Source organism: Corella eumyota, chromosome 1 (assembly GCF_963082875.1).
Source record: "Corella eumyota chromosome 1, kaCorEumy4.1, whole genome shotgun sequence".
Lineage (NCBI taxonomy): Eukaryota > Metazoa > Chordata > Ascidiacea > Phlebobranchia > Corellidae > Corella > Corella eumyota.
The window spans coordinates 23,446,413-23,474,309 of record NC_137490.1 but is presented as its reverse complement, the minus strand read 5'-3'; the positions used below and the strand labels follow the sequence as shown (position 1 = coordinate 23,474,309).

General features: G+C 30.7%; 3 protein-coding genes across 3 annotated transcripts; 1 reads left to right on the top strand and 2 right to left on the bottom strand.

Moving 5' to 3' along the window:
- Positions 1–24: 24 nt before the first annotated feature.
- LOC145755061 (fatty acyl-CoA reductase 1-like) lies at positions 25–8,227 on the bottom strand. Its single transcript, XM_082571265.1, has 13 exons — positions 8,131–8,227; positions 7,817–8,002; positions 7,245–7,420; positions 6,980–7,074; positions 6,460–6,598; positions 5,528–5,651; positions 4,413–4,614; positions 3,884–4,042; positions 3,314–3,395; positions 2,518–2,607; positions 1,765–1,894; positions 1,519–1,646; positions 25–1,013 (listed from the first exon to the last, which is right to left on the bottom strand). Exons 1-13 carry the CDS (start codon positions 8,131–8,133, stop codon positions 824–826), a joined length of 1,704 nt encoding a protein of 567 aa, XP_082427391.1. The 5' UTR covers positions 8,134–8,227; the 3' UTR covers positions 25–823.
- Positions 8,228–9,862: 1,635 nt separating this feature from the next.
- LOC145753228 (fatty acyl-CoA reductase 1-like) lies at positions 9,863–17,001 on the bottom strand. The gene is made up of 13 exons (XM_082569632.1): positions 16,674–17,001; positions 15,396–15,581; positions 14,774–14,949; positions 14,346–14,440; positions 13,768–13,906; positions 13,410–13,533; positions 12,711–12,891; positions 12,388–12,498; positions 12,092–12,173; positions 11,885–11,974; positions 11,269–11,398; positions 10,670–10,797; positions 9,863–10,231 (listed from the first exon to the last, which is right to left on the bottom strand). Exons 1-13 carry the CDS (start codon positions 16,698–16,700, stop codon positions 10,048–10,050), a joined length of 1,653 nt encoding a protein of 550 aa, XP_082425758.1. The 5' UTR covers positions 16,701–17,001; the 3' UTR covers positions 9,863–10,047.
- Positions 17,002–19,747: 2,746 nt separating this feature from the next.
- Positions 19,748–20,683, top strand: LOC145752387 (peptidyl-prolyl cis-trans isomerase-like 3). Its single transcript, XM_082568670.1, has one exon. It carries the CDS (start codon positions 19,840–19,842, stop codon positions 20,332–20,334), a length of 495 nt encoding a protein of 164 aa, XP_082424796.1. The 5' UTR covers positions 19,748–19,839; the 3' UTR covers positions 20,335–20,683.
- The last annotated feature ends 7,214 nt before the right edge of the window (positions 20,684–27,897 follow it).

Sequence of the window (27,897 nt, the reverse complement as noted above, 5' to 3'; positions counted from 1 at the left end):
CAAAAATACACATTTTTAAATAATTTCTTTTAATTAAAAATTCACAGAATTATACGGCACAAAAAGCTTCAGAAAATAATTTCTTCATGGCTAAGATTTGAAAGAATTTGCAATTAAATATTTTTATACGTATGAGCTTCTTTAAAAGTGAATATTCATAATAATCACAGTTGTAGCTGAAATATGACACAAGTTGTGAAAAACAACATAACTAGGTTACAAGTCTAGTGCAAACATAAATTAAAAGACACATCACGGTTACAACCCTAACTTACAATAATAATAATTAATAATTAGCATAATTGCATAAAAGTAATTTCAACTGCTACTGGTGCAAACAACAAAAATACAAAACTACAAAAATTTTCTAATACAGAAATAATTTGAGATTTTGTTACAGCACCGAAATATGACTAATTTTAGCACAAAAAAAACACAGATTTTAAACAATAATTAACTAAAATTACAGCACTTTTTTAAAGCTTAAATCTTTAGTTTATCATTTTTTAATCATCTATAAATTTAAGTCGATAAAACACAAATAAATTAATTTTTTTAACAAAATTAGAACATTTTTTAAATAAATATTTTGCCATAGTGCCAAAAATCATTTTACCAATAAATATATTTCCAAAAAAAATTCTTAAACAACATTTTACAGAAATTTAAGAAAAAAAGTAAATTTTTCTAAAACAAAAGGGTATTTTTTAGAAGGGGGGATTGGGGTAAAGGGGGTTAATAATAAATGTCTTACTGTCAATTAAATGGAGATTTTACACACATGATTTGCGAAAATATCTATATACCAAAAACTTAAATTTTTTTATCCACTAAATTTAGACAAGAAATTAGACTTATTCAAAGTGCTCGAAATATGAAAAAACCTTAGAAATTTAAACCACAGAGAGATGAAAAGTTGCCACGCATTGTGAGCAAAATTACTTCTATGGATCAATAACCTCCAGCTGAGAAGAAACAAAGTTGTTTGGAGAAAGTAACCGAGAACTCGTAACCTGCAAAATATTAGGTTTAGTTTTACAATTACTTTAAAAAGGATTTAAGCTTTCTTTTTTCCTTGTACGTGAGGTCCTGGGTTTGAACCTCACTGCTCTTATGCTGTAGTGCTCTTGGTTAAGGCGGTATAAATGCTATTCACTACTACTTAACGAAAAATCAATCAGCAGCATAATTATCGGGCAATTATAATTAATAATATCCCAAACTACAAAAAAAGGCAACTCGAGCCTGGGTCAGGGTAACAAATGTTTCTTTATCGTAAGAATTTAAATTCCTAAATTGAGGATAAAAAACGAAAAAGACAGCCTTGTCTTGTTAAATATTGAATTAATCTATAAGCAGATCAATCTGAGACTAGGTTATGTTAATGAAAGATTATAACCATGCTTTGAAGTAAATTGATATTTGCTAATACAATCTAAAATTGAGTCGGGGCAAAATAAGATGTTAGAAAACATTAAGTCTGGAAATTTAAACACAATCTGATTTAAATTCACTCACCGTTGTAAGCGCCTCCTAGCGGCAGGATATCCGATTAAATTCTCTTTAAGGATAAACTTTTTAGTTCCCTTTGCATAATTTTCCATATAACGATGCCAATTTATACAACGGGGGTCAAAGTAGAAAGTCTGAAAAGTTAAAAAATAAAAGGTTTAACATTTAATCTAAAACTAATTAAAAATTTTACCAATTAAATTAATTAGGTTTTAACAAATTCATCTATTTAACAAAATAATTTGGCAACACCTTTTTGTCCTGTTCACCCATGCATGATAATAAATTGGAAACACTGTCGACGTCCCAGTCCCAGTGTTGCGAGATAAAAAAGTGGAGAACTTGAATGGCATCGTTCATTTTGTTGGTGATGCGTAACAACCTAAAATGGAGATAACAAGATTGTTGCACAAGTTTAAATTTATAAATACTTTAGTACAAAAATAAGCCAACCCAGTCTCAAGTTTTATTTATCCTCGACGTGGAAAAGTTAAATGCCCGACCCAAACATAGAGTAACATCTATTACTCCGACCCAGTCTTGCCTGTGGCAGTTTGAGATATTATAAATTATAATTGCCTGATAAATAAACTGCTGATTAAGTACTGGCTTAGCAGGAATTTATATTGTTTATAACGCCTAACTCAAGGGCGCTACAGCTTGAGATCAGTGAGGATTGAACCCACGACCTCATGTGTGGTGTAGCAAGTGTTCTTACCACTAAACCATGCAGCCCAAGTTAACCGTGGTAGTTTAGAATGTTTTAAAGCACTCTGCCATAAAATTAATCTGCCAATTGGTTTTTAGCAGGAATTATATATTTTAAAGCACTTTAAAGTGCTCTGCTACACCATGGAAGCAGTGGGGATCAAATACTACACAATGGGACTTTGATTTTAATCCCAACAGAAGATTAATATAACGTCCCGTAACACCAGCAAAGACTGTAAATGTATTTTAATTTTTTTACTCACATTCTCACCCTAAGATTCAACTTTAACTTACCATGGTTTATGCCCAGTTAGAATCCTCCCAGCATCTACAATATAAGCTGGAATGTACTGGGTTAAGAAGGAGACAACTCTGTACAAATATCTGAAAATATTGGAGGTTAAAATATAAAATATAAACCAATGAAACCTTAATAAATATTAAGGTCAATATATCAATATCATGTATACAGTCATATGTGTTAAATAGTATTCTTTAAATATTGGTATAAATAAAATATTTATTAAAAAAGCACAACTATCTCAAAATGATAACTTTTAAAATGTAGGACAAAGGTTATTTTGATAAATATAAAATTAAACTAGTTCTTCACAAAACAAATATTATCTTAAAAATGGTAAAAGTCGATGAATAATAAAGTAAACAAAGTTCAGTTACTTAAAATTTGGTTCAAATATAATAACTTTAAGTGTTTTCATTTTAAATTATTTTTAAACTTTAATTTCTAATAATTTTAATAAAACGAAATATAATAAATTTAATGAATAAATAACAATTGACAACATCTTACATAACAAACAACTTTATGATGTCATAAAATATTTAAATATGTTAACGTAAAACCTAAAGGTCCTAGGTTCGATCCCCACTGTAGCATAATAATAACATTATATTAAAAGGTAATATTAATATTTTTGTTGTGCTGAAATATCAGCCAGTCAGCGAAAACAGACAAAACCAACAATATTTTAAACTGCAAGTCACTCTGAAACAGGAGTTGTGGTAACAGAAGTTTTCTCCATAATTAGACAACAACGTTACCACATTGATGATAAATCAAATTACTAACTTGTTTGGTATGAGTTGGATGGAGGGTAATCTGTAAACTTGGTCTAGCGGATAGTTCTGGTATGATTCATTCACAATTTCATCTAAAAATATTGATAAGTTTAAAAAAAAAAATTATTATTAATTAAAATATATGTAAATACTAAATTAACAATTTAAAATAGTATTCAAACTCTTAAATAAATAGATTATAAAAAAATATTTTTTTAGTATTTAATTTTAACAATGAAAACCAATGCAAGTGCCGGCAGCATGGTGTAGTGGTGAGAACACTTGGCTTTACTACATGAGGTCCCCTGTTCAATCCCCACTGCTTTTATGCTAAAGAGTCTTAGGTGCTTGGGCCAAAAACCAATCAGCAGTTTAATTATCGTGCAATTGTATTTAATAATATCCAAACTGCCACAGGCAACTCGAGACTGGGTCGGGGTAACAAATGTTACTCTATGTTTAGGTTGCAAAGTTGACCTTCCCACATTAAGGACAAATAAAATAAATTATGTTTAAAATTGAGAACAATTTACAATTGCAATAGTAAACACTTTAAATAGAGTAAACACTTTAAACTCACTCCACTTTGCATAAGTTATTGGCGTGGTTTTGCTCGCAACAAAATTATAAATTGGGATTTGACCCCTTCTTTCTGTGACCTTTGAACTTTCATGTTGTTCGGCTAACCCCAGAAGTTCAAGGTCATTCGATGATGGTATGTAGGTCAAAGGTCGGCCATCTGTAAGAAAAAAAAAACAATTTTTAAAAAAAGTTTGTAAAAAATGTTTTATTTAAATTAAAAATTATTTAAATTTTTTTTTATTTTGAAATCAACTGTACACTAAATAAAGCCAAATTCAAAGAAATAAAATACAGTTTTATATTTAAAGTTTATAATAATCACAATTATTATAAAAAGTCATACAAATTATAATCAGATGTTGCTAAGTAAAAGCTTTGAAGTCAATTCAAGCAACTAATACTTTTATATTTTAGCATATAATATAAAATAAACTTTAAATACAACATTACAAACTTTACATCTATTAACCAATTTTTAATTTAAATTTTTTAAAATTTATTATTTAATTTTAATTTAAAAAACTCACTTAATTTCGGGGTAAACTTCCCAAGTTTCCCCTCGCTAGCACAAACTCCAGTGTGCCACCCAGCGGCCAGAATTCCATTCACGATGTAATCGCTCGGCATAATATCCATTACCGTGTCCTGTGCAGCGGGTACGGTCCGCAATAACCCCTTCCCAACCCCGATAAATAACCCCGTCGGCCCGTTCAAATTGGAGCACCAGCCCTGGGGCGAGATTTAATTAATTTTACAAATAATTAATTATTTTAAATATTTAACAAAGTTAAATTATTTTTACTCTTTTACAAATAATGTTAAGCAATAAGTTAAAACAAATAAACAATATTTAATGTGTTACAATTTTAACAAAAAACAGAAAAAAAATTCAATAAAAATAAATTAAAATTTTAAATATTTGAGCATTGTTATCATTTAGTCAAATCAATTTAGTTTTGTGTTGTGTCATTTTAGTACCAACAGATCAACAAACTCTAAACCACTTTAGCACAGTCTGTTGGGTTGTACAAGTGAAGGATTTATTGACTTTCAGATAAGGTTTGTTTATTAATCTTAAGGCTTGGTAAGAGAAAGTGATTAAACAAACATCTTACTCATAAACTGTTACTTTTACTTTAACAAAATAACTTATAACATACTTTTAAAATGATAAAGTAAAACATACTGAATATCCAATTTATAAAATTTTAATTTATAAAACCCTTAAAGAAACCCTCACTAAGCTAACTAACATGGCAAATTAATATTATTAATTACATCGATTTGGGATCTAGTAAAACCAATTTCATAATTTCTCGTTCAAGAACATTATTACATCAAAGTTGCTGGAATTAAACCCAGAACTTCAAGTCTTATATAAGTACACTTAAACAAAAAACATTAAAAATCAAACTTCTTACTTATGGAGACTACAACATGGCAGTGAAAATCCTTAGGTTTTACTTGAGAAAATAACATTATGCCAGCAATGGGAATTAAACCCAAAATTTTAGGTCCTACATTTAAATCCTTTAACATGCCAGCAGTGGAAATCAAATCTGGGACCTCAGTATTATTAAAAGTTGCTACAACATGCCAGCAGTTGGAATCAAACCCAGTACCCTAGCTTAAAAGTACTTACAGGAACAGGTTCTGACATAGCTGCTCCCACAATACTGGGCCTCACTATACAGATGGGCAACCCTTGACCTTCCTTGGCTATCACCTCCTCTCCAAATGCCTTGGTTAATGTGTAAGTGTTTGGTCTGTTGAAACAAAGATAATGTTAAATGTTCAAATTTAAAATGAAGTTTAAAATTCAAAAATATGTATTTAAAATTTCCGTAAGGTTAACTTTATAAAATGTTAAACCAGTTATTCCCAAGTGATATAAACCACAAAAATCAATTTATTTACTTTTAAGTAAGAAGAGAAAGAGAAACTAAACAAAAACTAGTTAAGTTGTTAAAGTAACACTTCCATTCAGATTAACTTTCATATTTACAGCGTAAAAAATATTCCTAAGACTAGTCGTCAATTATAATTTTAGTACAATTGTAATATGTAAAAGAATTTGTAATGGTAAATGGACCAGTTTGTTAAAAACTAAACTTATTGTAATAAACAACATCTTATAAAGCATTTAAGTCAATTAAGCATAGCAAAGGTATTTGTGTGAAATATACAAAGCAGAAATCAACACAAGATTTCAAGTTAAATGAATGGACTAGATTTTAGCTGCTAATGTGCACTAGCTGTCTGGCTATTGTAACACTAGCAAGCACTACAGTATATCCATTATTGATTAAGTAACAATCAATTTACCCAGACCTTAATGCCAGTTAACAATACTGGCTTTATAAAGTATATATATCATGTGATTGAACTCAATACAACTTTTTTTTGTATATATCTTTATCCTCGATGTGGGAAAGTCAAATGCGTGTGGCAGTTTGGGATATTATAGATTATAATTGCCCGATAATTATGCTGCTGCTTAACTTATTTATTTACTCTTAAAGCAATTTGTTCACCCAAACGTTAAACCTGTTTTTTTAATAAACAAACTTTCACCTGTTCTTTAATATATCCGGGGTAAGCTTGCTGATCATCTCATCGTTCATCCACTTCATGGAGTCGTGCAATTTATCAAAATCCCATCCGGTCTGATAAATATTTTCCCCAATCTTCTTGCGATCGCAATATGAATAAGCTGGAAGAGAAATGTTGAAAAAAATTAAAAACTACGGACAAGCAGCGTAATGTCGTGATCAGCACATCTGGTTTTACTTCAAAAGGTTATTGGTTTGACCCCCACTGCTCTCATGCTGTAATGCCCTTAAGTAAGGCGCTATAAACAGTATGAACTCCTGCTGAGCCAGCACTTAATCAGCAGCATAATTATCAGGCAATTATAATCTATAACATCCCAAACTGCCACAGGTAACTCAAGACTGGGTCGGGGTAACTAATGTTACTCTATGTTTAGGTTGTGAAGTCCACATTCCCACATCGAGGATAATTAAATATGAAAAACAAACAATAACTAACGAATTTAGACATAAAAAAAAAATGTAAAAAAGTTTTTGGTTACCGGTAGAAATATGAACACAACATTCTAGATTTTTAATCCCTCGACAAATTTCCAACATTGTTCGAACTCCAAGAGTGTTTACTGTAAACGCTAATCTGTTGAAAAGGTGTTTTTGTCATAAATTTTAGAAAAATAAGAAAAAAAATTCCTAAATTAACTTTATAAATGTTATATGTGTAAATATAATAACCTAAATAATTTAGTTATTGAGGTTTACTGACATTACTTTTAGAAAAAAAATTTATTTTTGCTTTATTTTTTTTACCTCAGATGTTCATTAAATTTTAGTGTTGCCGCCGAATGAATGAAAATTTCAACTTCATTGTGAAGTAGTTCCAGGGCTTCCGAATTAATATCAAATCCTGGTTTTTCAATGTCACAAGAAATTGCAACTAGTTTATCAGAAACATTCGGTTGAAGTTTTATCAATCTTTCAAATATCTAAAAATTAAATCAACAAAATTTTTATATTTTTCCATTTATGTATTTATTTATCTTCGATGTAGACAGGTCAGCGTGACAACTTAAACATAGAGTAACATTAGTTACCCTGACCCAGTCTCGAGTTGCCTGTGGCAGTTTGGGATATTATAGAGATTATAATTGCCCAGTAATTATGCTGCTGATTAGGTGCTGGCTCAGCAGGAGTTCATACCGTTTATAGCGCCTTACTCAAGAGTGCTACAGCATGAGCTTAGTAAGGATTGAACCCAAAACCTAATGTAGTAAAGCCAAATTTTTTAACCACCACACTTTGCTGACATTTTAACAAGTTAGAAATCATAACAAAACTTGTGTTGAAAATTTTTTTTTTAAGATTACAAACACAAATCTTACCGGTAACTCCAACATCTTAGTAACTCTCTCCTGTGGGGATAAATTCTTCTTTGCTCGGATTAGAAGAAAAACTTTTTTTACTCCAGAGCAACTTCTAAGCAACTTCTCCAACAAACATTGCCCGATGAACCCCGTCGACCCCGTGATCGCTACGACTTTGTTTGTGTAATAATCACTGATTGATATCTATGATGTCATAATGTAAATATAATTAATTATAATTTAATAAACAATATAAAACTAATAACATTTTAAATATCAGTATAATATTAATTTGATAAAAACTAAGTTTTTTAAAAATATTAATTACTCACCATTATTAATTAACTAACTTTTATTTCTACTAATTAAAAAATAAATTTCATTCTAAACAAAAAATATTTGAATTAAACTTTAAAAAGCAACACAATGTGGTTAAATCTAGAATAAGTTTAAATCTAAGTTCTGTCAACTACATTCTAGTTACAACTCCGGAATGTTGTGGGCCCCATTTCCTTTTTATGAGGAAACAAAGAGAAGATTAATGAACAATCAATCACAATCACGATTTTCATTTTTAGATTGCAATTTTTTTAATTTTTGTATAAATTAATTATTAATTTTATTTTGAAAATAAAAACACCAAGTTTATAAATAATAATCACATCAATCTTTAAATAAATAATAACATGCCAATTCAACTTTAATAAACTCTAGCAATTTAATAACAGTTAGTCCGTCTGTAACTCAATAAATATTTTAAAACAATAAAATGCAAGATTTTTAAAACATGCCAGCACTGGGAATCAAACCCATAACCTCAATGAAAAAGCAAGTCTATAAATTAGCAAATCTCAAACTCACAAGAATTAACTCCTTTTAATATTAATTTGTAAGTTAATTAACGTTTTATGTCCCAAATTAACAAGTACACCAAAAAAAGGTCAGAGCGCTGTAAATCAGAGCAAACGACACCTTTTCGTTAAATCTAATAATAAATACACAAACATTTAATATTTGTAAACAGAGTAAACACTTTATACCAACAAGGTTTAAATATTCACCTTAAACTGCTTAAAAAATCTATTTTAACAGAATATTCTACGAACAAATATACAAAATCGATATTTCAAAAAATGACCAAAAAGTAAACAAATCGAAAACATGGTTTCTATTTTTATATTTCCATGGTAAACGTGAGTTCTCCACATATACATAATTTTTTTTGTATATATCTTTATCCTCGATATGGGAATCCGGAATGCGCGGTCTAAACATAGAGTAACATCAGTTACTCCGACCTAGTTGCCTGTGGCAGTTTGGGATATTATAGATTATAATTGCCCAATAATTAAGCTGCTAATTAGGTGCTGGCTCAGCAGGAGTTTATACCGTTTATAGCGCTTTACTTAAGGGCGCTACAGCATGAGAGCAGTGGGGATTGAACCCACGACCACATGTGCGGTGTAGCAAGTGTTTTTACCACTATACCACGTGTTTTTACCACTGTTTTTACCACTATACCACGATGTTATAAAACTTAACAAACTTACTAGTACATTAAATCTTTAACCAAGTTATACAAAAGTTTTATAAAACTGCATCTTACAATAATAAAAGAATATTCTTTTTTAAGTAAGATGCAAATAGAATATTGTACACTAGGACTATAAACAGTTATTACCCAGTTTGGGTTACTGCAATTCAATGACTTTATTAACTAGTAATACATACTTAAGTTCAAAAATACTATAAAAAAGTAAATTAATAAATTGCAATATTAAATTTAAATTTTTTGTATTTAAAGATATAAAAATGTTAATCAGTAATAATATTATATGTATATAATAATTAATACTACTTTTTTTAAATAAATATTTTTCTACAAAATACAATAATTTTCAGTAAATTTGAATTGTGATTGTTTAGAAACAAAGTAATATATTTAAAGGATAATAAATCCCAAAATTAATGAAGTATTTAATTCTGAATAAATTTACAAAAAATAGAAAAAAAATTCATATACAAAAATAAAATTTTCTTAAATTTTTGGAACAATAATTTTTTCAAATAAATTACGAAAATTGTGAGCAGAATTTAAATTCCATGATTGATTGACAAAATTGTTTTACAAATTCAAATATTTTTTTATAAAGAAATATGGTTTCCATATTTTAAGATTTATTTAACTAAAAAATAAAAAAACTAAATTTAAATTGAACTTTGTATTCAGGAACTGAAGAAAAAAAAATTTATACAGTTAAAAATTTAGAGAATTTAACAAATTGATTCTGAAGAAAATTAACTCTGAAAATTTTGGATAAAATTCGAATAAAAAGTTGCCAGATGTTGGTAGCTAGTTTTGTCTTCGAAATGAATACTCGCCAAGTTACCATGAAAACTAGAAACTGACAACAATAACCAAGGATACGAAGTCTAAAAACAAATCTTGGATTAAAACTTTTGAACAAAAGTTTTTAAATAAAAAACTATAACAAATAAACAATTTGGTTAAAATGTTGATCGGCAGTGTTGTGTAGTAATTTGTTAAAACAATTCATTATTTAAAAGGACCTAAGTTGATTCCTACTGCTTCTATTTTGTAGTATCCTTAAGTAAGGGACTAACAACCAAAAAAACTCCTGCTGACCGAAAATTAATTGACAGATTAGGTATTTTGAAATCATAATATCCCAAACTGGCAATATGAAATTCAAGACTGAGTCTGAGTAACTTATGTTACTCTATGTTTAGGTCGTGAAGTCAGCCTTCCCACATCGAGGTTAAAGATATACGAAAAATCCACAACTTTAAATTTATATTAAATAACTTAAGAAATTTGCTGTTTTTTTTAACTATTAAGTTGAACCAAACCTTTGCAAATGTTGCCTAGCAGCAGGGTACCCCTTCATATCCTCCTTTAATAAATATCTCTTTACCCCCATCAGGTAGTTATTCATGTAATCTTGGACATTAATTGCACTTGGGTTGAAGTTGAACATCTACAACAAACAATCAAGTTAATTTAAATAGGAATAATGATACTACACCGGCAGCGTGGTGTTGTGGTAGGAACACTTGCTACACCACACATATGGTCGTGGGTTCATTCCTCACTGACCTCATGCTGTAGCGCCCTTGAGTAAGGCGCTATAAACGGTACGAACTCCTGCTGAGCTAGCACTTAATCAGCAGCATAATTATCGGACAATTATGATCTATAATATTCCAACCTGCCACAGGCAACTCGAGACTGGGTCAGAGTAACTGATGTTACTCTATGTTTAAATCGCGCATTCCACCTTCCCACATTGAGGATAAAAATATATACAAAATAAAAAAATGTTTATTTACATCCATAAAAGCTAACCCAAGATAAACCAACCAAGTCACATTTAAACAGGTTCCAAAATATAAAAAATAAACCTAACACCCATATTAAACCCAGTGAAAGTAGTCATGAATTAGCTCACCAGTTTATCTTGTGGGTTCATATCATCTTGCATATCTTGGAGGTTCTTTGTTCCCCACTCCCACTCATTAGTAAGGAAAAAAGTTAAAACATCCTGGGCTGCCACCATTCTTTGCACAATTTTCATCAATCTAAGATTTAAGATTAAAAAGTAAAATAATACAATTGTTTTTTTGGGGGGAATCGTTATTAAACCCTTAACAACCGGTCTTATTGGCAACAGTGTTACCGTAGCAACCTTATTACCCCAGCCTCCGATTACCTTGGTAACAGAGTGATCCTAGCAACCTTATTAGCCCAGTAAACAATTACCTTGGTAACAGAGTGATCCTAACAACCAATTACTATAGGAACCTAATCACCATAGCAACCAAAAAAAATATATCCTAGCAACTGATTACCCTGGCAACCAACTATTTTAGCAACTCAATTACCCTGGCAACCAACTATTTTAGCAACTCAATTACCCTGGCAACCAACTATTTTAGCAACTCAATTACCCTGGCAACCAACTATTTTAGCAACTCAATTACCCTGGCAACCAACTATTTTAGCAACTCAATTACCCTGGCAACAAATTATCTTAGCAACAAAATTACCCTAGCAACCAAACTTACTTTGGTTTTCTTCCGGTCATAAGCAACCCAGCATCAAAGATCATCGCTGGAGTGAACTCGGCCAAGAACTGAGTGGCTTTGAAAACATATCTGAAATCGTATTTAATTAATTAACAAGTAATTAGGAAATTACCATGTTTAGGTTGGCGGCAATGTTTAGAAAATTAAAATAAAGTTTTTACTGTATCAGTCAATAAGGTAACTTACTTGTTGGTTGTAACGTACATAAAGGGAGTTCTGAACGCATTGTCCAAAGGGTATTTATGGAGGGTTTGAATCATGGAATTATCTGAACAAACAACTCTGTTATAGAAATGTGATATCTTTAACAAAGAATAAGAAAAGTGAATAAAAATAGACAAACAATAGAAGGACAAATAAAGCAATAATTTTATTTATATAAAGCAGGTAACACCACTGGTTTTCGATTTTTAAGTTTAGCCAATACACTTTATTAAATCCATTATTACAACAATACCCCATTGTTAAATAACAATACTTACTCCATTTCTCCATGGTAACAGGGGCAGAATAATCCATTACTAAGTGGTAAATGGGAATTTCCCTTCTATGAGACTCTTCTGATGTTTTAACTAGAATATTTGTTGGCAACTCTGTGAATAAAAATTTAATTTGCAACTCTGAAAAATTAAGCTCAAAACTAATTTTAGCCAAAATGACTAAAATTATAAATTGTTTAAAATTTTAATCAAAAATATAAAGATTGTTCAATAAAACAATGTAATTAATTATCTAATCACAAACACCTAATTAAAAACATTTACAAACTACAAAGATATTTATAAATCTTTATTTAATTTTTTACCAGTTTTCAGGTTTTTATGTTGAACAGCGGTCCTCCATCCTGCAGATACGATCCCGTTAACAATAAGATCAACTGGGATGATATCCATCGATTTTGCTCGACAAGCGTTCATTATTCTTAACATTCCCTTCCCCAACGCAATCAACATCCCTGTTGGACCATTTACATTCGAGCACCAGCCCTGTTTTAAAAAAAATAAATTAAAACAAAATTAATTAAGGCTACAAGACACTATTAAACAGGTTCTAAACAGTCAAAATACGAAGTTATTTTACTGTGGATCTGCAAAAATGGACTTCTAACTTTATTTTAATTACAAAGTTTGTTTTAAAAGTAAACAAAAAACACCAAATTCTAAAGACTATAAACACTAAGGGCTTCTATAAAAAACTTTAAGCCTTGACTAAAACAGTTTTGGACACTGCAACATAAAGGCAGTGGGAATTAAACCAAAGATATTAGGTCTACCTCAAAGATGCTAAAGCATGCAAGAAGTGGACATAAAACCTGAAGAAAAAGGATGCTTCAACAAGTAAGCAAAACTAAAGATAATAAAACTAAAGATCTCAGGTCTGACTTAAGAATGTTACAACATGCCAGCAGTGAAAATTAAACCCAGGACCTTAGGTCTTACTCAAGGATGCAACAACATGCCAGCAGTTGGAATCAAACCCAGTACCCTAGCTTAAAAGTACTTACAGGAACAGGTTCTGACATAGCTGCTCCCACAATACTGGGCCTCACTATACAGATGGGCAACCCTTGACCTTCCTTGGCTATCACCTCCTCTCCAAATGCCTTGGTTAATGTGTAAGTGTTTGGTCTAAAAATATAAAAATAATCATTATTTTTAAACTTTAATTTTGACGAAAACTTTTTAACCCATTTTTATTTAGTTTTTTTGTACATCAATTATAATTTCAAAAGACAAAAAACAAAATAATAAAACAAAAATGACAAAAAACAATTTTAAAGAATAAGTTATCGTAGTCTTTGAAAGAAATCTAACATTTCATTATAGAGTACTAAACAATACAGCAATGGAACATAAGCCAACCTGTCCCGAACAATATCAGGTGTTATTTTATCAATGACATCATCGCCCAAAATATCAAACATTCCTTCCAACTTCTGAAGGTCCCAACCCGACTCATAAACCTTCTCCTCAATGTGAGTGTTATTGCAGTTTGAATAAGCTGAAAGTTAAATATTATTGTGATTAAAATCATTTAAATATAAAATATATACTGGTTTTCAAAGGTGAGCACCAAACGGTTAATGCGTTAATCGTTAAATAACAAAGTTAAATTTTTTGTTAAAATTTAACTTTTAAGTTAATTTTAAAATTCGTTAACTTACTTGTTTAGTTAAAACGTTAACATTTAATGACAACTTTCGTTACATTTCGTTTAATTTAACTTATTAACGTTAACGAAGTTACTGTTTTGTGTAACGAATTATCACTTAACGAAGTTGCTTTTTTAATTTACTGTGCCCACCTATGCTGATTTTTGAAACTTTAATTTAAATTGTCAATGCAAGTCGTTCTATAGAATATAAATATGAGGGTCCATTATGTCAGTCAAAATAAAAATTAATTGATTAAAAAAAATGTGTAAAAATATTAAAACTAACCTGTAGAAATATGAACAATTGATTCCAAATTTTTAATGTTTTGACATAAATTAATCATGGTTCGAACTGCAAGGACATTAATTTGGTAAGATAACCTAAAAAATTGTTTTAAAATTAAAAAAAAATTGTTTAGGTTATAGAATAACTGTTCAATCCCCACTGAGATCATGCTGTAACGCCCTTGAGTAAGAGGCTATAAACGATATAAACTCCTGCTAAGCCAGCACTTAATCAGCAGCTTAATTATTGGGCAATTATAATCTATAATATCCCAAACTGGAAAAGTCAACTCGAGACTGGGTCAGAGTAACTGATGTTACTCTATGTTTAAGTCGTGCATCGATTTTCCCACATCGAGGATGAAGATATATACAAAAATAAATAAACATCCTTTAAAATAATTCAGTATAAATGTGTTTATAATTTACCGTAAATTTTCATTAAATCTTAAGGTAGCAGCAGAATGGATAAAAATATTAACTTCATTGTGGATTATATTTAAAGAAGTTTGGTCTAAATCAAAATTGTTTTTTTCGATATCACATTGAATGACAGCAAGTTGTGATGCAAAGTCAGGTCGGAGTTTTTTCAAATTGTCAAAAAGCTAAAAAATAAATAAATTTTAAGTCATGAAGAAATTAAAATAAAAATGATCTAGTTTCTATAGCTTATAGACTGTATCAATTAATTAGGCTATATTAAATTAGCTTTAAAACTTTTTAGAGGCCCCACTAATTACCGCACAAAACCACACAGACCACACAGGACAATACATTTGGCACACATGGAAAAAATAAAATGAGAAATTTGTAAACTGTTTTTTTTTGTATTTTGGGCAACGACGGGTATTTACCAGAAGAGGGTTAAGGATGGGATTAATAAAAAGTGTCCCAGTGTCAGTATTTGGTTTTTAATTAAATAACAGTAAAAACAGTCAATTTGTCTTGTGTAGTTAATTGTCGCTACTGCGGTTCTATGTTATATCTAGCAGGCCCCCTTCTTAGTTAAAGTTAATATACTTCTATAAATTAAATATTAGAATTAACTTACTGGTAAATTGATAAGTTTTGTTAATCTTTCGTCACAAGACATTTTCTTTTTGGACCGAATGAAAACATAAATCCTTCTCAACTTGGGACAACATCTTAACAACTTTTCAACGACACATTGACCCAGGAACCCCGTTGCTCCAGTGATTGCGATTGTCTTACCTTCGTAAAATTCTGGAATCCCAGCCTAAATAATAAGTTTAACATTAAATAAATAAAATTTAGTACAATTTTTAAATTTATCCTTGATGTGGAAAGGTTGGCTTCACGACTTAAACATAGAGTAACATTTGTTACCCCAGCCCAGTTTTGAGTTGCCTGTGGCAGTTTGGGATATTATAGATTATAATTGCCCAATAATTATGCTGCTGATGAAGTGCTAGCTCAGCAGGAGTTCATACCATTTATAGTGTCTTACTTAAGGGGACCATAAACCAGAGCATGAAAGCAGTGGGGATTGAACACAAGACCTTATGTAGTAAAGCCAAGTGTTCTAACCATTGCACCATGCTGTAACATTAAACATTTGATGACAATTTAGTATTTTTTTTATTAAGAAAGCAACAACATTGATATAATGAAAAAACATCAAAATTCCCAAAATTAGGGTTTTAAGTTTAATATAATTAGCAATTAAATTTGTTTATTTTATGTGCTTGTGTATATAAGCTTGTAGGTTATGCAAATCTTTATGTCTTGGTTTGTGCACAAAGTTGAAAACCAACTGACCCAAAAGTAAAACGATCAAGTGTTTACCATAGCGTCATCGTTTCTATTAGCGACCACGTGATTTAACCACGCGTAAAATAACGTTCAGGTACTAACTTTTACGTCACAAATCACACGATATGACGTCACAAATGACATTTTAATGCATCAATAGAAATCGAATGTCAAATAAATAACGGATATTAGGTAGACGAGTGCTTCAAAAATTAATTAACCGTATTTGATGAATTGTATTAACAACAGTTATATTTTACAAATTAGCGCGGTTTAGCTTAAGCGTAGCCTAAGGAGTTTCGCAATCTATAATAGATGAAGCATAGTAACAGCATATGCGCCCAGTTACAAGTGGGTTTGTTGTAAAAAACTACAACTACTTTTGCAGTAACAGTGTGCTTCACAATTAGCTAAATTTTCTTAATTATCGTTATGTTTAATTAATTAAAACATCATTTCAAGTTTTAACAACTTAACTACTTTATATATAACAAAGTTATTTTTAAAACATTGTCAGATAGTGAATTATTTATGAATTTAAACAATTTTAACAAACCTGCATCGGTTGTTGTTCGCCATTCATTTTACTTAAATATCAAATTAGCTAAAGTGCCTAAACTCCTAAGCTAAGCACAACAGAAATATTTATAAACTTACATGAACCGAACACCAACATTTATGTTCCAAACATTAGTTAAACTAACATAAACATTTAATGTATTATGCTAACGGAACTCTGTTCTAACAAATCACCAGATTTTGTGTCGCATTACAAATTAAGATGACGTCATCGTTTCCTAGTTGTTGCTATCGTGCTATGAGCGTTCTAAGTGTTGCCCTTTACTTAAAGTTTCGAAACCACGTTCTAACCTGAACTATTTGCATTCCTTACATCGGCTCTGTGACGTACACAATGGTAATAAAAGAATCCCGCCTCATAGCTTAAATATTGTTCTAGAATACCACTAAAGTTGCCGGTAAAGGGAAGCAGTCAAGCGAAACACGCGTGATTTTACATTCTACGCTCAATTCTCGAGTTATCGGCTTTAAATTCCACTAATATCTGAATTTTTAGGCTAAATTTTAAAATAAATTTTTCTTCTTATATTGAGTTAGGTTTTAAATTTATTTTAAAACTAGTTTAGATAAATTTTTTACAGAATTTTAACTAATTTTTTAATTATCAGCAAATTCTTATCGTAGTTTTGCTATTGTTACGTCACATAGCTAATATTCTGCAATCGCGACCTATGAACATTGAACCACGATGACAACGTCACAATAACCTAGAATAACCCGCGATTATTTATAGAACGACGACAAAGTTCAACGCCTTTTGTTTGAACAATCGAAAAAGGCGTTCGATCGATTTCAACAATGGCGAATTCTGGAATATCTAAAACTTAAATAACCCAAACCTTCAGCCAAATTGTAGTTTAACACAAGATACGTTATGACGTGACAATTAAACTGGTTTACGTCACTATAAATAAATGTCTTCTGTCCTTATTTCTTACCCTAATTTTAAGAAATTTATTTTTTTTTGAATTATCGTCTTCAGCTCAGGGTAACTTCTGAGAAAGTGAATTTAAATATATTTGCCATTTTAACTTTTCAATAATATTTGTTAAAACTTTTAATTAATTACAAACTAACCTTAATTATTTTTAAGTTAACCTGGCTATTTTTGCTTTCGCCTGCAAAACTTAATTTAACAAATCGTCTATTGTTACGTCATGATTTCGTGATTGCTACCAATGTGACGTAATAAAACATATCTAAGCTTAAGTTTAAAATAAATTTGCAAATATTTAAACAACCAAAACTAGAAGGCAAAGTCCGAAATTTAAAAATTAATTTTATTCAAATCTTTATTTGAACTTAGAAATATTAGCGCAAAACTGGGGAATTTATGTTCAAATATTAGTATATATTTTTATCCTCGATGCGCGACTTAAACATAGAGTAACAGTTACTCTGACCCAATCTTAAATTAACTTTGGCAGTTTGGGATAATATAGATTATAATTGCCTAATAATTAAGCTGCTGATTAAGTGCTGACTCAGCAGGAGTTTATACCGTTTATAGCACCTTACTCAAGGGCGCTACAGCATGAGATCAATGGGGATTGAACCCACGACCTCAAGTGTAGTGTAGCAGGTGTTCCTACCACTACACCAAAAGGTGCCGGTTTGCAATCCTTATTCTAATAAAAGTTTAAATATTTCTTATTCTATATCGTTTGCGTTTTTATTTCTTTTAGTAACTTTTAAAATAACAAACTCAAATATCGAAGACTAAAACATACAAAAACTTAAAATTAAAAAACTTGACAACTGCTTACTTAAAAATCTAAATCAGCAAAACTTGTACATTTTTATCGTCTCTACAACCTTAATAACTGTTCACTATAGCAAAACACTTTAATCTAGTTTCAACAGCTATTATCTAACCCTCTTATACACTTAATCTGTTAATATTAATCCTGTTTACCACAGTTTAGCATACAATTTCAAACCAGGATTGATTAATTTGACTTACTTCCTCGTATTGTTGAAGCTATTTTAAGTTGCTTACAATATTTAGAGTGAAGCTTATCCTTTGAGCCGACTTGGTGTTTGTATAAGCCTAAATAATCGATCTCACATTCATAAAATAATTCGATGTTATATTTATAAACGTTTGTTGTTTTAATTTTCCAAAGTTATAGAAATTTTTAGCCAATAAAACCAAGTGAGTCTACCTGTATTATATAAATAAGATGGTTTTGAGTTTTATTCTTAAAAAAATGTTTTTAAAAATTGTTATTATTAGAAATATTTTTATAAAAATTGTTAAAATATCTTGGTTATATTTAATAAAAATCATATAAAAAACACATAGTAACGTTACCACCTGGATACAAAACGTACTTTATAAGGGCGTACATGTGTTTAAATTTTTTTTAAATTAAGTTAATTATTGCTGTTAATTAATTTAATTAAAGTTATTTTAATATCTGAAAGTTATGCAGACAGTATTTTGTTTAGTAAGCTTTTAGAAAATAATTAAATTATCATGTGAACCAATGCACTGGCAGCGTGATGTAGTGGTAAGAACACAAAACTTGCTACACCACACATGAGGTCGTGGGTTCAATCCCTACTGATCCCATGCTGTTGCGTCCTTAAGTAAGGTGCTATAAACGGTATGAGCTCCTGCTGAGCCAAAACTTAATCAGCAGCATAAATATCGGGCAATTATCTATATTATCCCGAACTGCCACCCACCACCCACAGGCAACTCGAGACTGGGTCAGCAGGTCGGAGTAACTGTTGTTACTCTATGTTTAAGTCGCGCATTCGACATTCCCACATTGAGAATAAAAATATAAACAAACAAAAAAACAACACTCTGGTCAACACTTGGCTTCACTATCAGGCCATGCTGCCATATGTGGTCTTTGGTTTGATTCCAACTGCTTTCATGCCTCCTAGAGTAAGGCGTTATAAACTGTACAACTCATGTCAAGCCAAAACCAATTAGCAGTTTATATTCGGTTGGGGTAACTGATGTTATTTTTATATATTTAGGTCATATATTCGACCTTCTTGCATAGAAAATTAATAAATAAATAAAGAAAAAAACTTTTGATTGTGCGAAAGTATTCTGTTAATTAAGTTATTAAATTTAGAGAACATGTTTTTTTAATCAAACGTAATTGTTAATTGAACCTAAAATAATGGCTGTGACCTTGCACACTGACCTTGGTGACCTTAAACTTGAACTTCACTGCGACAAAACCCCGAAAACTTGTGAAAATTTTCTCGCATTATGTGCAAGTGGGTACTACGATAAAAACTTGTTCCATCGGAACATAAAAGGTTTCATGATTCAAACCGGGGACCCAAGTAACTCGGGGAAAAAGGGAAAAGGTATTTGGGGTCAAGGGTTTGAAGATGAAATAGTGGATTCGCTCAAGCATAACGCACGGGGGGTTGTTTCCATGGCGAACAGCGGCCCCAACACAAACAATTCCCAGTTTTTTATCACATATGCTAAGCAGCCCCACATTGATACAAAATACACGGTTTTTGGAAAAGTGATCGACGGAAACGAGGTTTTGGATGAATTAGAAAAAATTCCAGTGAACGAGAAAAACTTTCGGCCAATAAACGACGTCGCGATCCAATCTGTGACCATTCATGCAAATCCTATTGCTGATGCTGCTGCATAGTGATATCATAATATCATTGTGGTCAACAATGCAGGGCCTTATCTAGTGAAGCATTATTGATGTAAAGAGTTTTTCTTTTGAAATTTCTTCTAATTTTAACTTTAAATTCAGAGCTATCGATGGTTAACTTGTTTAAGTGATGTAACTGCTGCTAATTATAAAGCCAAACTCTTGTTAGAATTCAATGCCTAAGGAAAATATATGGAGTAAACTGAAGTTATTTAGTTTTTAATTTATTTAACAAATTTACACAAATTTTTTATTTTTCGATTAAATTTTTTCTAATAAAAATTTTCACAATGTTTTTGTAGTTGAACTAATACATTAATAATTACAATGAAACGAATATTACGTCACAAACACATTGTTTTTACTGTTGCGAAACAAGGGGTAATTTTGGAGAAATTTCTTTCTTAGTTTCTGTTTCACTAACGGGAATTTCCCCTGTAGTGTCACTTGATGACGTCACCAGTTGTTGCGCACGTAATTGCTCGCTAAAAAACAACGAAAGTGGTGACGTCAGCATTTGGTTTCGGTACACGTTGAAGAGATCCGACTTTGTGACACCGTTAGACGGCGCAGCAGAGCCAATTTGTGCGAGAGATTGTTGGAACGAAGAAGGTTGAGCGAGAGAGTCACGAGACAGGGAAACCCCCGTCAAATATGGGATCGTGAAGTTTGAAGATTGCTGTTGTGACGTAGGCGAGCTCTGATTGGGTAGAATTTTAGTCACGTGATCAGTTTGCTTAGAAGAAATCGTGGCGCCTGAAAATAAAAAGTTTATTTATTTGTTTTTTTTAATTTTAATTAATTTTTTAATGAAATTAAAAAGTTTTTAAACTAACCAAGCAAGGTCGCTGATTGGTTAAAATGTTTTTCGTCTCTTTCATGCCCTCCAGTGTCCGATTTTTCCTGTCGTCTCCATTTTGCTCTTCGGTTTTGGAACCAAACCTAAGCACAAGTTTAGTTAAATATTAAAAACTTAAAGAAATCAATTTTTGTTAAATTTTGGCTGTAATTTAATTATGCATTAAACCCTAAGAAATACAATATTTTAGTGCGTAAATTTTTATGATTTACTCGTATTTTAAAGATGTTGAAACCGGCAACGTGGTGTAGTGGTTCATACACTTGACTACATGAGGTCCTGGGTTCGATCTTCACTGCTTACATGATGTAAATGCTCTTTGAGTTAGGTTTTATGAATTGTACAGTTTTTTTGCGACGCCGAAAACTAATTAACGGGTTAATTATCAGGCAATTATAATCTATAATATCCCAAACTGTCAAAATCAACTCGAGACTGGGTCAGGGTAACAAATGTTACTCTATGTTTAGGTTGTAAAGTCATCTTTTGCATTTCAAGAATAGATACAAAAAATATAATAACGTCGCCATTTAAAGCTTAACAAGATTATAAGACGTAAAAAGATACGAAGTTAATTTTTAACGAGGCAACCGATACCTAAAACCTTTTAAAAACACGACAAAATTATTATTTCCCAAGCACGTTAAAAGATCAATTATCTTGCAACTGATATTTTTTTATCCCGCACTTTATCGCCTTATGCGGTTCCAAAACTTAAGTGATTTTAAGAGATTATTCCGTCCGTGTTTTCGTTTAAGTAATACAGCGATTTGCTGATCTTAATTTAGATTAAAATCAATGAATTAAATATAAGGCGCCGTGCTATTTAATTAGATATATTCCTACATGTTAACAGGCCGTAGGTTTATGAATAATTGATCGGGAAATTGTATTTTAATTGCAATTTTGTATCTATACACCCCTGTCAAGCATATGTGCTCGGGTTGTTAATTATAAATATACAAAGATGTTATCAGGCAACTTATTAAACTTAACCGGCTGTCGTTGCACTTCAATCTTAGGCGAGGTTTCTTTTATTACAAAAACTCCTTTAATTAAAAAAAGTTTAAATTCTAGAATTTTTTGGAATATTAATCTTTAAAAATAATTTAAAATATCACGTTACAAAATCATAGAAAACTTAATCTTTCTTTTTATTGATGACGTCACACAAATAAATATGACGTCACCCACCTGAACTCGAACCTCTGGGAGTTTGATCTTGGATGCAAGTTCCTCCCGGTTGTAGATGTCCGGGTAGTGAGATCGCTCAAACGCTCGCTCGAGCTCGTGGAGTTGGAAAGTTGTAAAAGTTGTTCGATTCCTTCGTAGCTTCTTCTTTGTGTCGCTCTCACCGCTTATCTGCTTTGGTGACGTACCTGTGACGTAATAGGGGTCGATTAATAGTGTTCTGTGACGTCAGCGTGATGTCATAAGTTGATATAATATTATATATATAAAGTTGTAATATAATGTATCGAATTGATAAACTTTTTTAGGGGTTGGGGACTTTAAATACAAATTATTCGCTCGGGACTTTTATTTTGAAACTTTTCATTGCCTGGAATTTAACTGTCTGGAACTTTTGAAAAAAACAAATTTATTTGTTTAAAACATTCTGGTTCAACTCATAAAAGAAACTTTAAATCTTACCGAGATCTCGTTGTAAGCTGTTTGTTCGGTTCCTGTACCTAATCGATTCCTCGTTCCAAAAACTCGCGTCTAAAAGTCAAATATTATCAAGATTTAAACAAGTTTAAGTTCATGGGTTTATAACTTATTGATGTCGCTTTATTTGACAATTGAAACTGTTTAAGAATTCTGTTCAGGATATTAAAGTATTAGACGATAGCTCGCCTTTCAGTCGGGGTTTTAATTCTCTTAATATGGTTTTAAATAATATTTGCTTTTTTATTCATTATGTACCCCCCATAAATTGGACATACATTTAGATAATCATTCAATAAGCTCCATTATATATAGATTATATGATCTTAACATTGAAAGTTTTGTTAAAACGTTATTTTGAATATTACCGGCTTTGTGTTCAATCCTGTCTTGGTTGGACGACATTTTGTCAAAAAACATTTCATGCGTTTGTAGCTCGTTGTATCGGGAGAATGCGCCGCCGGCAGTGGGCGTGTCGGAGTGGCCCAGGAACCGATTTTTAACGTAGTCAAGGATCCTTTGCTCGTTTTTCAGCAACTTGGGTTCATTTTGGGTCAAATTTTGGGGCAAAATTTGCTCCTCGGTCGCAAAATAATTTCGAAAATTACTTCCTTGGCTTGAAATTAGTTTTGGCGGGGAAATTTGCTCGTTGCTATGCTCGTCATTGCTTAGCAACGAGTCCTCCGCTTCGTCGCTGTTGCTAGGGTCGTTGTCAAGGTAACGATGCTCGGGGGTGTCCGGTCTCTCCGCTTGTCGGCGCTGTTGCAGCATCATTAACGCAGGGGGAACACCCCACGGGAAATACCCTTCTTTGATCATCCTCTCGTGGTTGAGCAACATTTTCATCAAAATTTCGTTCTCGAAATTTTTCGCCCGTTTTGGGCTTCCTTCTACGTCACTTTCCAAGCTTTTTCTCTTGTTTGTGACGTCATATTTTGGTACCTCGAATGTCGGAGTAACTCCTGTAACGTCATAGAGGGAGGTTGGTTTCGATGGTGACGTCATAATTGGATTATTCTCGCTTTCAGGATTTTGTTTGTGGCCGACTAAACTTGCTGCCAGAGTGAAAGGGGAAACACTGGGAATTTTAGTGTTTCCATTCTTGTTTTCGAGTTCGATTTTGTCCTCTTTTTTATCTGCGGGAAAACAATTTTCTTTTGTTTTCGGGGATAAATCCGTTTTTATTTTATCCGAATCTCTTCTTAAATCAAGCGGTTCGTAAAATTGTAAATTTTGATCTGGCAACACTGAGTTTGGAAACCCTGGATACGACAAATAATTTGGTTTGAAATTTCCGGCAAGATTTAAATAAAGTGTTTCCAAATAACTTTTCATTATTTCTTCGGCTTTTGATTGGTTGGTCTCAACATCACGTGACAAAGTATTTGGAGAATGTGACATCACTGTTTGATTAAAGTCTTCTTGTTTGACGTCACAGTACCGTTGATGACGCTGCAAGGACGTCATATCTTGCAAATCTTCAGATTTAGTTTCAATGTTTACAGAAATTTTATTCATTTTGATTTTAAATCTAAATTTCAAAGAAAAAAATTAATTTTTGTTAATTCTAAAAAAAAGGGGAAATTTATCAAAATTAAAACGGCGTGGTTTAGTTGTTAAACGCTTCAACTACAGAAGGTTTTAAGTTCGGTTCTCACGGCTCTTATGCTAATACATTCTTAAAGCACTTTAAAGACTTGACTTCACTACATGAGGCACTGGGTTTAATCCATATTACTTTTATGCTGCCCTTGAGTAATGCTCTATAAACAATAATAACTTCTGCCAAACCAAAAACTAATCAGCAGCTTAATTATCGGGCAATCGTAATTAATAATATTTCAAACTAGCAAAGTACTAGAGACTGGGTTGGGGTAACAAATACTAACCCACCCACATCGGAGTTAAATTTACATAAAAAAAATAAACATTAAAAAAAGCATTTTTATTAATTTATTTTCTCTACTTAATAAAAACAATTTGAAATTTGTTCTGACAATAAACTTTTAACTATTTTTTTTTATTATTTATTTTATAAAAACTTAAAAATAAAATTTAACGGTAAATAAAAAAAAAAAATTTAAATAATTCCGTTATTTAATTAAAATAAATTCATTTAAAAAAAACTAATAATAACAGTTTTAATTAAATAAAATATTTAACTTTAAACAATCTAAACCTTTCTCCAAAAAATTAGAATCGAAATGAAACGAAAATTTCTGCTCGCTTGGAATAATATTCGCTACAGAAAAACGCAACCTTATGTTACTAATGTTACGTCACATACACAAGTATTATGACGTCATAAACGATGTTCGTTTAATCTTATTAGTGTTAAACGATTAACGAATCGATCTATTAAAATATTTAAGCAAAATAAAAATTAGAAAATTATTTAAAAAAAATATTTAAAAAATTGTTTTAGTTAAATATTAGATTTTAATTAATTTTATTAATTATTTAAACTTACAATTTTCTGTACAAGAGAAGTTATATTTAAATGGTTTTGCCAATAATTTATTAACTTTTGAATTACTTAAAAAATAAATATTTTTTGTAATTTTATTGTTATTTATTTATTAAATTTTTTTAAATATATTTTTTAAATATAATTTTTTTTAAATATTTTCTAATGGGAATTGATTAAGTTTTAAACATTATGTTAATTAGTTTAATTAGTTAAGTTTTGCAGAAACTAATTAATTTTAATTCCATTAATTTATTAATTTCAACAAAAATCAATTTAAGTTAAAAATAAAATTTAAATTTAAAAATATTTTTTTTCACTTTTTGTAAATTATCTAATTAATAAAATGTTCACATATTTTTCTGATGACGTCATATCGCGTTAAAAATAATCTGAGATCATAAAAAATAAATCCAGTTTTGTGAAATCGTTCAAAACTAATTGCATTAAAAAAATATGTTTAATTCTAACTCTATGCCGACGATAAACACCATTTTATGTTCAAATTGGACACAGAATATCAAATCTTGTCGTTAGAGGGTTATTTGTTGTTATATTAACACATGGAATTATCGATTATTTTAATGGTTTTTAATTTAATCAATATTTTAATTTGTTAAATAATTTGATAATTTCTACCTGCGTTTGACATTTTAAAATTATTAATTAATTTAAATAAATTACTTTAATTAAGAATTAATTGCTATTACTAATTAACATTTTTTTTTAATTTCTAAAGTTTAGTATTCAGTCAATTTTTAATATTTTTATAAATGTTTTAAAAAACCTAGATTTTTAATATTTAAAAATATAATTATTTTAATTTATTAAAGTGACAATTTCTTTAAATAATCTTATATTTTAATGCTCGATTACATCACAATAATTTCTTATTATGACATCATAATCTCTTGCTTTTAAACAAATGAAAATAATTAAATATTGGAGGGGCATATGTTTATAAAAATAATTCAATCGATCAACTACTTGAGATAATTTTAATGTGGATAAAATATTAAATTAAAAAGGATTTTAATACTGTAAACAAAACCGGCAGCATGGTGTAGTGGTAAGAACACTTTCTACACTACATAAGGTCGTAATTTCAATTTCCACTGATCTCATGCTGTAGTGCCCTTGAGTAAGGCGATATAAACATTAACTCCTGCTGAGCCAACACTTAATCAGCAGCATAATTACTGGGCAATTACAATCTATAATATTCCAAACTGGCAAAGTTAACTCGAGACTGGGTCGGAGTAACTGATGTTACTCTATGTTTAAATGGCACATCGACCTTCCTATATCGAGGATAAAAATAAATAAATATAATTCAACAAATATTATCTGAAAAGGTTAAAAATAGAAAATGTCGGTCTAAAAATAAAAAACAAATATTTTTAGAGAAGTTTTATATTTGCAAATAAACGAAAAACAAACAAATTGTAAAATACAAAAAAGTTTCCTAAAATCAAATATTTAGAAATAAAAATAAAAATTATTAAAAAAATTAATTTGAGCATAAAAAACGAATTTTTGTTTAAACTTTGCTTTGAACTTTGATAAATTATTAACAATTCACAACAGAAGTCATTCAGTAGCCAGATTTCATTGTTATGTGTTTATGACGTCATAGAGGGGCACGCGATCAGACCACACGCGTCAAATTATTCAAAATTATTTCGTCTCCATTTAAATCTCGACTCCCAGCCATCTAAACCTCCCTTTATGACGTCATAATAGGTCACGTGTTTATGTCATTGTCACGTCACAGACCTCACTCGTTGGTCACGTGGTTAAGGCTTTGGATCACGTGACTTCAAAGCATTTAAGTTTGTTTGTATTCAAGGTTGTTGTTCGCTTAATTGTTTATGATCGAACAATGAAAGTTTAACGACTCGATTATGACATCATAAAATTAAACGGTTAACGACTTTATTAGAACTTTATTGAATTTTAAGAAAATATTTTAAAGATGATTAAAACTTTAAAAAAGTTGAAGTTTGTTAAAATATTTAAATTTTTTCATCAAATTCTTTTAATCTTCGAAGTTTTGCTTTTCTTTGTCTTATTTCAAAACATCTAAAAATCAGGAAAAAATTATTTTTTATTTCTGTTTAATTATCCTCGATGTGGAAAAGGTCGAATGTGCGACTTAAACATAGGGTAACAACAGTTACTTCAACCCAGTCTCGAGTTGCCTGTGGTAGTTTAGGATATTATTGATTATAATTGCCCGATAATTAAGCTGCTGATTAAGTGCTGGCTCAGCAGGAGTTTATACCGTTTATAGTGCCTTACTTAAGCGCCTTACTCAAGGGCGCTACAGCATGAAAGCGGTGGGGATCGAACCCGGGACCTTATGTAATAAAGCCGACGGTTCTGACTACTACACCACGCCACAAAATAAAATATCTTTTAAATAATAAATTGAATAGGGTAAAGTTAAGCTAGTCATAATTTATTATATTTTAAAAAACTAAAAAGTTAGCTTAGCTGGGAATAAAACTCAGGACTTACAAAGTCAAACCAAATCCGACGATGATCACGACGATCAAAC

Excerpts from the sequence above, each read along its gene's own strand:
- LOC145755061 (XM_082571265.1), bottom strand. Across the intron at positions 4,043-4,412 it reads GAAGTTTACCCCGAAATTAA|ATGGCCGACCTTTGACCTAC; the intron begins GTGAGTTTTTTA and ends TTTTTCTTACAG. Across the intron at positions 2,608-3,313 it reads ATCCAACTCATACCAAACAA|ATATTTGTACAGAGTTGTCT; the intron begins GTTAGTAATTTG and ends CAATATTTTCAG.
- LOC145753228 (XM_082569632.1), bottom strand. The coding sequence starts at position 16,700 with ATGAATGGCGAACAACAACCGATGCAG. Across the intron at positions 13,534-13,767 it reads CCTGATATTGTTCGGGACAG|ACCAAACACTTACACATTAA; the intron begins GTTGGCTTATGT and ends TTATATTTTTAG. Across the intron at positions 12,499-12,710 it reads ACATAAAAACCTGAAAACTG|AGTTGCCAACAAATATTCTA; the intron begins GTAAAAAATTAA and ends TTTTATTCACAG.
- LOC145752387 (XM_082568670.1), top strand. The coding sequence starts at position 19,840 with ATGGCTGTGACCTTGCACACTGACCTTGGTGACCTTAAACTTGAACTT.